Consider the following 14352-nt stretch of genomic DNA (forward strand, 5'->3'; position numbering starts at 1 on the left):
TAGGAGAATGTTAAGTGTGCTCATGTTTTATATACTTAAATTATAATTCTAAATGTAATTATTAACACCCCTCTCTCCCTCACTTATTGAGTCTTACTTTAAAATAAATTACCTGCAGATCAGGGTTACAGTACAGTGATAGAATGTGCCTAGCATGTAAGAGGGCCCGAGTTTGGTTTACAGTATTGGGTGGAAACCAAAGAATACTGTGCGCTACTCATCAAAAGACTGGACAGCTCTGTAATTTACTAGTATATACTTGCAGGTACCAGTAAAACAATTTCACAAAACTGTTGAAGACATTTTCTCAATACTAAAGACACAACTGCCTCAGGGCAGAATCCACAGGGGCTCGCCTGGTCCAAACTGCTATAATTTACAGCGTGTGTGACTAATGCTAACTGTGCATTGTCTTAAATCATCTCCTCCATGAATATTTTTATTAGAGAGCTTCTAAAACAACTTCCTCCCAGAAATATATTCACTACTTAGTGATGCCCTTTCCTTAATTTATTGTGAGGCTAACATGTTTGAGAAATCTCATGGGACTTTACTCAAGCGAAAAGAAAATCCAATCAGAACTAAAATGGGTAAAGCAATTTGTCTAGAGAGAACGGTTTAATGGTATGGGTTCATGAAGTAAGCCTCTTGGAAAACTCTAGTCCACTGGCCAGAGCAATGTTTTTCATCTACCTCATCTCAAAATAAAACTTCTGATAGCTATATATAACCTTATTCTCACATTATTCTTGTTTTATATAACATTCTTGCTATACTAGTTTTGAGACCGCCCCCCCCCCCCCACCATATATCCTCAGAACTTAAAAATCTACTGTAAAATTTCTGGGAGGAATTGAGTATCAAAATGTTATATTAAATCTGAAATGAATGAAACATTACCAAAGTATCCAATTATTGACAGCACTGTAAGCATTTCACTTCAACATTCCAAACCTTGACATCAAAGTCTTATAGCATTTTCACAGATTATTAAAATTAGAATAATGTAATTCAGAATACAATCTAGTAAACTAAGCTGAATCCTAGTTCTACTCCCCTTCATAGAGCTGATACAGATCTGCTCTGTATATCCCAGAAAACATACTGAAATATTTTCACTATTATCAATGCCACCATGCAGCATAGAGGGAGGAGGGGGTTAATAAATGTTCTGAAATAAACAGACAAGTTTTTAAGCATGGATTTACATTGATCTGCAATCTTTCACTTGCTAACCTAATAGAGCTATGTCAGCTGTTATGCTGGTGGTTTATTTCAAGACATGAAAATATTCAAGTAGCAACAGTCATAGTAGTAACTTCAGCCTAAAAGTTTGGGAAAGAATAGATTCAGTTACTACTATGATGGATAAGGTTTAAGAATGTATCTGGAGTTTGTTGTCTATAGTTTTTTTACAGTGGCTAGAGGCCCTGGCATGCTCATTCTCTCTCTGCATGCAAATAAATAAGTAAATATTTTTTTTATAAAAGGGTCATGGAACTAGATCAGTGACAGAGTGCTTGCCTAGCATGCATATGGAAATGGGTTCAATAAATGCAATGAAGCATATTTTTTAAGATTTAGATTCTGTTCTACACTAAATGGAAGGCTATCAATATCAGAAGTTAACCATTCCCAAGATGTAATTCTATAGAAAGTGACAGGAAAGATAAATGAATACATCAAAAAATTTAAACCTAAACATAGATTCAAGTCTTAATAATTAAATGCATTTCTTTACAGCAAGTCAACTTAACCTTCCTACAAATGAATAGCTTATAGTTTATAAAATTCTTATCTATTAGATAAATTATGATAAGCACATAGTCTCCAGCAAATATGATTCAATGTTGATTGTTAGTTATTAAAATGGTTATTTTTCCATCACGGTTTTTCAAAAAGGCAAAGCAAATTATGGTAGTGTCAACAACTGAAAACATCACTGGCAAAAATCATTAAATGTGAGAGAATCTAATTCTGTTTATGATTAGCATGCAGATCTGTAATACCTCCTATATGTGAGAGAGAGAATGAGTGAGTGTGTGTGGATTTTTGCACTGTGTAAATATAGAGGCCAGAGCACAAACTCAAGTGTTATCCTTAGAAATGTTGTCCACCTCTTTTTTTTTTTTTGGTTTTTCGAGGTAGGGTGTCACTGTAGCTCAGGCTGACCTGAAATTCACTATGGAGCCTCAGGGTGGCCTTGAACTTAAGGCAATCCTCCTACCTCTGCCTCCCGAGTGCTGGGATTAAAGGCATGTGCCACCACGCCTGGCTTGTCCATCTCTTTTTGAGACAGGGTCTGAAGCTCTCCAATTAGGCTAGACTGATCAGGCAGCAAGCTTCAGGGATCCTCCTGTCTCTATGTCCCAAATGTTAGGATCAAGCACATGCCACCATGCCTGGGGGTTTTATGTGGGTACTGGGGGTTGACTCAGGTCTTCATGCATGTAAGGCAAGCACTTTACTTAGATTTGTCACTCCAGCCCCTGCTACGTATTTTTTTTTAAAAAGATAGATATACTCTTTAAAAAGTACAAGCACAGGAATCATATTAATTCAATTTTATCCTCAATTCCTTTACATCACCAGTTTTTATGTAAAATAACCTTTAAATATAAAAAAAACAGGGGAGTTTTAAATATGTAATCAAGAATGAGGTTTTTAAAGGGCAGGGCATGGTGGCACATGCCTGTAATTCTAGCATTTGGAAGACAGACGGAGGAGGATCTCTGTGAGCTTAAGGCCAGCATAAGATTACATAGTGAATTCCAGGTCAGCCTGGATTATTGTGAGGCCCTACCTTAAAAAGAAAAAAAATCAGGTTTCAAAAAGCATTTAAATGAGGAAAAGGAAATGTAATTTTTTTCAAAGTAGTGTCTTGCTACAGTCCAGGCTGACCTCAAACTCACAGTGAGCCTCCTACCTATGCCTCCAGAATGCTGGGATTACAGGCATTCCTGGTAGGAATGTAATTTTTGACTAAAGAAAAACCTAGGGCTACCTGCCATTTGATTTGAGCTCATTCTCAGGATCAAAAAAAAAAAAAGAACAATCAAGCATGTTCTGTTGTTGATTCAGGATACAATTTATAATCGAAATAGAAGGACAAAGTAATCTATGGTGTATTATCCATCAATAAAAGAAATGAAGGCAGAATAAAACTTTAAAATATAAAACCTGGGCTGCAGAGATGGTTTAGCAGTTAAGGCATTTGCCTGCAAAGCCAAAGGATCCCGGTTCGATTCTCTAGGGCTCATGTTAGCATGATGCTCAAGGGGCGCATGCGTCAAGAGTTAGTTTACAGTGGCTGAAGGCCCTGCCACGTCCATTCTCTCCCTCTCTCCTCTTTCTCTCTCTCTGCCTCTTTCTCTGTATCAAATAAATAAATAAAATATATTTAAAAAAATGATAAACATCTCTTGAAAACACAGAAAAATAAAAATGGGGATCATAAATTGCAAATATGCCACATAAATACTGTAATTGAACAGAAATTAAAACCAACTTGCTAGAACAACTAGAAGAGCCAGAAAGGTACATACTTACTTTTATTTCTATGCTCGAAGGACAAAGGCTTGAACAAACACAAATAATGGCTTATATTCTTGCTGGGGTAATCTAGATTAGTGAACATATTATAGAAATCAAACAGGGTGCTGTTCAGAAAGCAAGGATCAGGGAACGAAACCTCTACATTCTAGATTATCAGGAGAGTCTTTTGCTGCTTCTACTTAGTACTTAATGATTTACTGGTTTCTATAGTGTTTAAAAATTATGCCTTCCTTCCCCAAAAGCAATCTAACCTGGTTGAGCTACTGCATTTTTTCATCACAGAAGTAAAGTAGAAATGAGCCTTAGAACGTACGTATGAAAGAGTATTTATCATGTTTCATAAAGCTATTTTTGAACAATGTTCTCATTTTCTCTGCAGCTACACACAACATTCCATGCCAAATTCTTCAACAAGCCCCTTCAGATGCTCCCCAGTGACAAGAACAAATGAGTGCTACTAATGAATTTCAGATTTAAAGCAATAACTTTCATATAAAACAATGTTTTCCTTGAGATTTGCCAAACTATTCCTCTCTAGACAAATTGCATCCTTCTTTGAAGAATTTTTCACCATACTGTCCAAACTGACTAGCTTTACCTTGAATGCAAACCAAAAGACAATTTTCCATGATGATGAACAGAGAGCCAAAAAACATTTTTACTTCTAATAATTTAATCCACATTAAATTATCCCTGGTAGTATAGAAATAAGAATTTTATCACCATATAAATCCAGATCACCACTTTTCAAAAATCTTCACAAAGAATGGTTGGTTTTGATGATCATTTTTAGCACAGAAAACACTGCATTAGCTTAGAAAATCTGTCTTATTTTATAAAATAATTGTTTGGCCATCATGGTTTCTTTTATACATACTGTATTTTTATTTTTGTCATTCTGAAATATTTATACAGTGTACTTTGATCCCACTCCCAACTATCCTCTTTCTTCTCCCTCCCATTAAAACCTTTCTTCTTCACATTAAATAGCCACCCTACTTTCATGTTGCTGTCTTTTTTTTTATTTGAGAGACAGAGAGAGACATGGGGGAGGGGGACAGGTTGGGGGGTTGGTGCACCAGGGCCTCAGGCACTGAAATCGAACTCCAGAAGCCTGTATCACCTAGTGGGTATGTGTGACCTTATTCTTGCCTCACCTTTGTGCATCTGGCTTACATGGGATCTGGAGAGTCGAACATGGGTTGTTCTAAGGCTTAGCAGGCAAGTGCCTTAACTGCTAAGCCATTGCTCCAGCCCTCATGTCTTATTTTTGCTTTTTATTTTTTAAGCCCACTGAGATAAATCTGGATCATTTCTATGATCACAGGTGGGAGGCTATTTACCTAAGAACAGGCAGCCCACCAATGGTTACAGCTCTAAAGGACATGACTCCCCTCTCCCAGCAATCATCAGCTGCCACTATTTATTCTAGGAGGTGTGGGGTCTCATGGACCACTCCCTCATCTAAGGTGAAATACTGGCAGACTCAGTCTTGTGTTGACGAGCACCTCTGCTCTGAGTTCATGAGTGAAAGCAGCCTTGTTGTATCCGGAAGACAGCACTCTGCAGCTCCACTTGCCAACTTTCTGCTTTTACTTTCTTTCCAACCTCTCTTCCTGGAGGTTTTCTGAGCCCTGAAGGTGTGGTTTAGATGTCATTTTTAGGGCTGAGCACAAATTAATCACTTATTATTCATAACTTTGCCAGCTTCCCATCCCTGTATTAACCTCTGCCTTTGCATGAAGAAACTGTTTGAGGTGCTAGCGACACAAATCCATGGCAGCATGCCACAACTCATCACTACCTGCTCTCTGGGCACTATGGAGCCTTTTGTTTGATACATTCTTTCTCTAAGAAATTTTAAAGACACAAGGAATAAAGAGAAGCATTATGCAAATTCTGTATATCTGAAGAAGGAATGGTAAAATGAAAAATTAAGCTATCAATCTGCAGAAGGAGTATTATCCTTCAAATATTTTTAGGGAAAGCTCAGTCTATCAAGTATACAATATCTTATAAGAACTTATAGTTTCGGTAACTGTACTTAGTCTATTTTCACTTGGATGAAAAAATGATTCTAAACTCAAGGCAAGTTAAATTAAACAAACCTCAAGACTTAATTTCCACTAAGAAAAAAAATTATAAAAACTAGTATTAACAAGATATGAATTAGTATAAAATCTTCATTAACACGTCAGTTCTACAGATCAAAAATTAAAACTATTTACCTATAATAAAAGTGAAGTAGTCAAATAAGTTGTATGAGACTTGCTTCATATTTTCTTAAGCAAATATACTTTGATAGACTAAGTTACTGCTGAAGATTTGCTATAAAGCAAAACTTTCACTACATTACAAGGACAATTTTCATGCTGGAAACTAAACTGGGTCATAGCAACTTCCTAATAAACATTGTACTTTCAACTCTACCAAATATTAATGCTAAATGGTCACATCTTCTCACATCCTCAGTGCTCTTCATGGAATAAGGTGAACTGTACGAAGACTACCAATACGGAAAGGTACGCAGATGCCAAAGTACGTGCTCTCTATTTGATCACTGTAAGCTCTTCACCGTTTCTTCTTAAGAGTTTTACTGATCTATTTTTTTGGAGACTAGGTCTTGTTGGCCTTGAACTCGTCTCCCTTCTGCTTCCACTTGCTTGGAATTACAGCATGCTAGGTTCTCCCCGATTATTCATGTTGCGGTTGCTGTTAGTTTTTCAAGGCAGGGTTTCACTCTGGTCTAGGCTGACCTGGAATTCACTATGTAGTCTTAGGGTGGCCTCGGACTCACAGCGATCCTCTGGAATTAACGGCATGTACCACCATGCCCGGCTTCCCTCTGTTTATTAGCTCTCAGATATATGCATCTCCTTTTTCTGCCTGCTTATGAGAAGCAGAGAAAGAGGAAGAGAAAAAAAAGAAAGGAAAAGAAAAACACCCACAGGTTTTTAGATAAACCATGTTAAATTCCATGAGGGAGGGACAAAGTCCATGTCATCCCCTGCTACATTACATATGGGGTACCAAGGCACAGTGCTGAGCAAATGCTGGTTGTCAGCTGAGGAACCAAAGTAAAAGTGGAGCACATAATTGACTCATGCAAGTATGATACACAGATACATTTATTACATTTAAACAGAAGCTGAGGGCTGGAAAGATGGCTTAGTGGTTAAGGCACATGCCTGCGAAGCTTAAGGATCCCAGTTTGACTCTCCAGGTCTCATGAGTCAGATGCACATGGTGGTGCATGCATCTGGAGTTCATTTGCAGTGGCTACCCACCCATCCCCTCACTCCCCCTCTCTCTGTCTATAATAAATAAATAAAAATAAAATCTAAAAAAATAATAATTTAAACATAAGCTGAAAAACAAGTGGCTGGCACAAAAGGAAAATAGTTGAGTTAATAAATAGCTATTATTTATTTTTGCAGTGTACAAATGTAAATAATAGAGAACAGATGTGACCAGTAAACTAAGCCCAGGAGATCAGGGGTATCACGTTTGGAAGGAAGGAGAGAGAAAGATGATACATTGACATTTGCACACATTTAAATGGGATTCACTGCAGTATTTTATTCAGTCAGCATTATTTTTTTTTTATTTTTTTTTAAAAATTTTTATTTTATTATTTATTTGAGAGCGACAGACACAGAGAGAAAGACAGATAGAGGGAGAGAGAGAGAATGGGCGCGCCAGGGCTTCCAGCCACTGCAAACGAACTCCAGACGCATGCGCCCCCTTGTGCATCTGGCTAACGTGGGACCTGGGGAACCGAGCCTCGAACCGGGGTCCTTAGGCTTCACAGGCAAGCGCTTAACCGCTAAACCATCTCTCCAGCCCAAGTCAGCATTATTTTAAGATCTAAAAATGAAGTAGATAGCTAGACATATAGGTCTAAGTCTAGATTTGAAGTCATTAAACATTATATACTACTCCACTGAATGACCACTCCGCTTTGTAGTGTGAAAACAGGGTAGACTACACTGGTCCAAGAATATACTTCAGAGAAGGGCAGAGAAAGAACAGCTGATGAAATAAAAGCCAGAAGTGTAGAAGGTAAGGTAAGGCAAGAGAGACTGCTGCTACTTGTGGAGAATTTCAAGGAGGAGAAATACCCAACACCTTAATCATAACATTAAGGTAAGTATTAGGTCAACAGTAACCCTGATGGAAAATTTTCAGTTGAGTTAAGAGGAAGACAATAGCATGCTGAGCAAAGAAAGCAGTGATAGCAGACTCACTCTCTCTCTTTTTTAAAGTTAGGTAGAGTAAAATACATGGTGGCTCATACCTTTAATCCCAGCAATTTAGAGGGAGAGGTAGAAGGACTGCCATGAGTTCAAGGCCACCCTGAGACTACATAGTGAGTGTCAGGTCAGCCTGGGCTACAGTGAGACCCTGTCTTGGAAAAAGAAGAAGAAAGAAAGAAAGAAAATTAAATTAAAAAAAACCTAAAACACAGATATATTTTATTGTCTCATCTACTTTAACTCAAAGGAATAACAACATTTCATGTCTAGGGCAGGGAGATAAGATGTATGTCTCTAAGCCAGACAGGTATTCATTTGCAGCAGTAGGGTGTGTGAGTGTGCATTCACAAACACAAATAATTAAAAATTAAAACAAAAGAAACCACAGCATAAAGATCTTTTGAATTTGTCATTTTCTTATTTTAATGATATAATTTTGATTTCCTCCTAGAAGATACAAACCAATAAACTTACTGTAGGAAAAACAAAAACAATAATAGAATCAGTAAACTTTAGAATGAGATAGTTTAGCAAGCATAATTAATTGGGCATGACAGACCAAGACTTTAGATCATTGATGTCATTAATTAGTTTTGGAGACTACAAGTCAGGTTTTGTACCTATCCATCTATGACATCAACACAGCTCCACCTAGTCTTCACCAAGAACACAATTCTTATCTTATGAACGCTATCCAGGTAAAGAAATGATTTGAAAATTAAGTATAATGGAGCCATTTTGGAACTAAGGAGTGCCAATTTGCAGTGTATTGTTCTTGATACTACTACAAAAAATGTGCTTATGGATTATGAAGATATAGCTTTAAAAACCCTATTCTGGGGCTGGAGAGATGGTGTAGTGGTTAAGTGCTTGCCTGTGAAGCCTAAGGACCCCAGTTCGAGGCTTGATTCCCCAGGACCCACGTTAGCCAGATGTACAAGGGAGCGCACATGTCTGGAGTTCGTTTGCAGTGGCTGGAAGCCCTGGCGTGCCCATTCTCTCTCTCAAACTCTCTCTGCCTCTTTCTCTCTCTGTCACTCTCAAATAAATAAATAAAAATCTTTAAAACAACACCACCAACAACAAAAAAAAACCCTATTCCTTCTTTGTTCCAAATTACATTTTCAAGTATCATTATAGCTAAGGCAAAGGTTAAAAAAAACACACACTGTTAATGTCCTTTAACTACACCACACTGAAGGTCATTACAGGGCACACAACACATCTCCATTCCCATGGGAATCCTAGGAAAAGTCACAATGTTCCAATGAGTTCAAGCTTTCTCTGTGAACTAAGGTTGACCCTCTGTACAATAACTGAATGGGTTTGGCTATACTCTGTCTTTAAAAACAAAATGTTTTATTTATTTGCGAAAGTGAGAGAAAAAGAGGTGGGAGGGAGTGATGGACCAGGGCCTCCAGCCACTACAAACAAACTCCAGACACATGTACCACCTTGTGCATCTGGCTTATGTGAGTACTGGGAAATCACACCTGGGTCTTTAGGCTTTGCAGGCAAGTGCCTTAACCACTAAACAATCTCTGTAGGCCTACTTTGTCTTTAAAAAAAATTATTTGTTTGCAAGCCAAGAGAGTAAGGAGAGAGAATATGAATGAATGAGTGAATTGGTATGCCAGGGCCTCTAGCTCTTACAAGCAAACTCCAGATGCACACGCCACTTTGTGCATCTAGCTTTACATGGGTACTAGAGAATCCAACCTGGGTCACTAGCCTTTATAGGCAAGTGCCTTAACTGCTGAGTTACCTCTCCAGCCCTATAATCTGTCTTTTAGTCACTAGCAAAGATTTCAAAGGTAACACTGTTAAGTAGCCTAAATGGACAACAGACTTAATTACATTGAAAAGCACAGTAGAAAAAGCTAGGTATGGTGGCTCATGCCTTTAATCCCAGCACTTGGGAAGCTATGTAGGAGGATCACCATGACTTTGAGGCCAGCCTGGTCTGCAGATCAAGTTCCAGATCGGCCTGGGCTAGAGTGAGATTCTGCCTCAATCATCCACCCACCAAAAAGAGAGAAGGTGAGGTATGTGAAACAAATGTTTATCATTCGATTAGCCAACTTATTTTGATATATGCTAACTATTATCTATAGCATTTTTAATATATTTAATTTATATACAAATTAAAAGGACAATTTATTGGGACCTCTTTTCATTCAATACCTAGCAAAGCATTCTACATATCTTTTGAAAAAACTGTTATTAAATCATTCATGAAACTAATGCTTTAGGCTATACAGTAAAAGGATAGAAATTCCTAGGAAAATGGGAAATAAAATACAGACTGTCAAAGCACTAAATGTCCACACTTAAACAACTCAATTCATCCAAGAAAACAATAATTCCAATAATTCGCTGAGACTACTCTTCAGAATTCACACCAATGTATCTGCCAACTACATAAGATTCTGACCAATGTCTTCAGGGTATTTCACTTCATGACAAACTATTCTGGTCCTTCAAAGCATTACTGAAATAGTAAAACATATCACCATATCACACTGCCCATTTCTAAAGAAATGTTACTCTATAGAAAACCTTAAGGACAAAGGCTAGTTTAATATACAATGAAAGTAATAAAGTAATCACTTCTTTGGTTGATTGGTTTTGGATTAGCAATCTTGCAGAACTTAAAATACATACACTTTTAAACTGTTTTGACTTTTACATACATTACTGATTAAAGAAAAGCAACAACTAGGAATAACACAGTGATGTAACTCACCTAAATACGGAATGCAAGGTGTCATCTTTAAGCTACTTATATAGTCTCTGAGTCTTTTGTAGTTATCTTCTTTACTCATAACATATTCTAATTTTTCAAAGGTAGTTTTGTCTTTTCGACTTAATAACTAAAAAACAAATAGAAAAGCCTAAGTTATTTACAAGTCCCATCTTATTGAGGCAAAGGTCCAAATGGAAGCTGTTTTTACAATAATCTGGATCTTATTTCAAAGTTATACGTTCTTTATTTTGGTGGTATATATACCTAAAACAAAATCAGACATACCTACTAATAACAAAGTATTTGTAAATTCATCTTTATGTGTATATAAATGAAATAGTAAACTATAATGCATCATTTCTTTATACTAATTTAAGTAATCTTTGCTGATTTTTGTCTAATTCAAAATAATGTATGTTTACATTATACTCAAATACCCAAAGATTTTAATTGAGCACTTCCTCTAGGACCATTCTTGCATAATCATTAAGAAATCAAGTGATGGTGAGCTCGAAATGTAAAATCTGCTATTCCTAACATATTTCAAACTTCTAACAACACATTTCTCTTTGACCAGTGTTTATCACATGTAGCAAAACCCAAAATAATGTTTTAAGAGTTCCCAAGGAGTTGTTTGTAGTTAACTGCCCTTTGAGAACAGCGGAGAAAATCAAGAGGAGTAAAGACAACCCAGGTCAATCACCATAATGTTAACTACAAGGTTCAGGAAGTATACTTTTCTATTAGTCCAAGGATTGCTCATAGGCACAGGAAGAATATGAAAATGAATCAAACATCAATACAGGCATTTCCCTAGCAATACACAGACCCTTGATATACCTATATAGGCTTTTCTTTTCAGATGTTTATAACATCTCTGTATGCTACTTCACAATATTCTCTCTTCAAAAAACAAACACACACCAACAAACCCCCTAATAACATAACAGTGAAGGATAATGAAGTGCTTCACAATGTTCTAGCTCCACATATTGCTGGCCAAATCTACAACACTTGAACATCACCAATTTTCTGCTCATGTCAATCACACCTAGAGATGCAAGGTTTGAGATCACCCTTCATCACTCTGATTTGTCTTCTCACACAGCATGCACAGGAGTGTGCATAAGCATAAGAAACATTACTTTTCCTGGAGTTTGGGTACAGATTTCATGACATCTAATTATTTGTCCCAAGCATGCCTTAAAGTGTTTTTTTTTCTAATTTATAACAATTGTACATTTATCCCTTCCTACGTAAGAACTATATACCAATAATATATGCTTCTTCCATACCCAGTAACCCTGTTTCTGGGTTCCATACTGCTTCACTGGTGTTACATCTAAACCTGCTTGAATACTGCACTGCCCAAACTACACAAGAGCTTTGGTGAGTGTCAGGAGTGCTCCCGATCTCCTTATACTTCTTCAAGTAAGCTTTGGCTTCCTAAATCTTTGCATTTCCTTATAAATTTTGTAACCAATCTTTACACTATTAGGGCATACATACTAAGTTAATTACACAATATAAAAGTATTACCAGCCGGGCGTGGTGGCGCACACCTTTAATCCCAGCATTTGGGAGGCAGAGTTAGGAGGATCACCGTTAGTTTGAGGCCACCCTGAGACTACACAGTGCATTTCAGGTCAGCCTGGGCTAGAGTGAGACCCTACTTCAGGAAAAAAAGAGGGGTGGGGGCTGGAGAGATGGCTTTGTGGGGGTTAAGCACTTGCCTGTGAAGCCTAAGGACCCTGGTTCAAGGCTCGATTCCCCAGGACCCACGTTAGCCAGATGCACAAGGGGGTGCACGTGTCTGGAAGCCCTGTAACGCCCATTCTCTCTCTCTGCCTCTTTCTCTCTCTGTCTGTCACTCTCAAATGAATAAATAAAAATTACAAAATATGTATTAAAAAAGTATCACTTAGTCACTATGCTGCAACTTAGACATCAAGAACATATTCTAAATGACTAAACTTCTAATAACTAAAATTTCATATCTACTGAATAACATCTCCCAGTTGCCCTCACCCTGAACAACTTTCTTTCTATTCTGCTTTTATGAGGTCAATATTGGAAGCTGGTCACTGGTAGTATGGCCACTACAGGAGATTTGGGATGTCGGGTCCCCTTTTCTCTGTCTTTGCTGGTCACTGGTAAGGAACAGCTTGTTCTACCATGTACTGCCCCACAGTATTCTGCCTTACCACACACCAGAAGAACTAACCTGGACCAATCAATGACTGAAACTTTTAAAAGTAGAAGCCAAAATAAACCTTCTCGCCTTAGTTGATAATCTTAGGCATTTTGTTACAGTAATAGAAAACTAACACATTTTCCAGATGTCAGGTAGGAGAGATGTTCTTCCCATATTATTAAAATAGTGCTGCCCTATCTTTCCTTTCTAGTCTGTTATATCAGTAATAATCAGCTGTGTAGGAATGGGATTTATATCATTTATTCCTAAATGTAATCAGTGGAATATTTAAAGCAAACACCAGAAATTTCTTCTAGATCAATGGAGCTGTTAACAAATATAAATATTGTTTTTCATATAACTACATGAGGGGTAACAAAAATGTCTTCAAGGAAAATAAGTAAGTTGTAGAAAATGTGTCTCATTTCTAAATCACAATATAGATCAAAGAAAAATTGTTTCATTTAAAACTTTAGTTGTTGTCAGGCATGGTGGTGTATGCCTTTAATCGCAGCACTCAGGAGGCAGAGGTAAGAGGATTACTGTGAGTTCAAGGCCACCCTGAAATTACATAGTGAATTCCAGGTCAGTCTGAGGTACAGTGACACTATACCTTGAAAACAAACAAACAAATTAAAAACAATAAAACTTTAGTTGTAAACAGCACTGCACTTGGACCAACCTCTTTAGAACCTTAAAGATAGAATTCACAATAGTATATTTGTGATAATTTCCATCTCCCAATTGAATTCATATTTTAAGAGATTAAGACCATATTGTTAAAAATAATTTTTAAAGTCAGAAAATTCTTTACTCAGGTGTGTCTACAGTGTACATATAAAGGACTACAAGCTGCTTCACATCAATGTTTTTCTAACATAAAAGTCTGCCCTACTTTGATGTGTGTCTTCAGATATTAGAAAAAGCAAAAGCAGCACTTGGATAATTAAAAACAAAATATGTTAGTAATGAAAACAATTTTCACTGGATATATTTCACTGGACATTTAGCATTAACCTATAACTCCAGCACTCAGGGAACTGAGGCAGGAGAATCATGGGTTTGAGACTAGCCTGGGCTACATAATAAGACCCTATTTCAATGTGTACACACACACACATACACACAACTCACAAAGTATTCTCTTTAATGTTAAAAAAGTATTGAATATAAACAAACTTAATTTAACCTAACATTTTTACTAGTTCAAATATAGTAAAATATAGCTGGGAAGAGGCTGGGCTTGGTGGAGTAGAGCCTATAATCCCAGCTATTCAACAGGCTGAGGCAGGAGGGCCCCAAGTTCAAGGCTAGCCTGCATAACTTAGCAAGACCTTGTCTCAAAAATATAAAAATGGGGCTGAAGATGGCTTAGCGGTTAAGGAACTTGACTGCGAAGCCTAAGGATCCAGGTTCAATTCCCCAGAGCTCATGAAAGCCAGATGCATATGTATCTGGAGTTCATTTGTGGTGGCTAGAAGGCCCTGGTGTGCCCATTTCCTTCTTTCTCTTTCTCTCTCTCTCTCGTAAATAAAAATTAAATTAAAAAAATATAAAAACAAAATGGGCTGGGGAACAAGTTCATGACAAAGTGCTTGCAT

The 14352-nt window shown here is 37.3% G+C and overlaps 1 protein-coding gene across 3 annotated transcripts in view; it reads right to left on the reverse strand.

The window, feature by feature from the left end:
- The window catches only part of Ralgps2 (Ral GEF with PH domain and SH3 binding motif 2), a 141390-nt gene that overhangs the window by 63014 nt on the left and 64024 nt on the right, over positions 1-14352 (reverse strand). For all 3 annotated transcript variants that reach the window (XM_045141935.1, XM_045141933.1, XM_045141934.1), the window contains exon 8: positions 10558-10684. In XM_045141935.1, coding sequence (XP_044997870.1) covers positions 10558-10684 — 127 coding nt within the window. The remainder of the gene's footprint in view (positions 1-10557; positions 10685-14352) is intronic.

This window comes from Jaculus jaculus, chromosome 1 (assembly GCF_020740685.1).
Source record: "Jaculus jaculus isolate mJacJac1 chromosome 1, mJacJac1.mat.Y.cur, whole genome shotgun sequence".
Taxonomy (NCBI): domain Eukaryota; kingdom Metazoa; phylum Chordata; class Mammalia; order Rodentia; family Dipodidae; genus Jaculus; species Jaculus jaculus.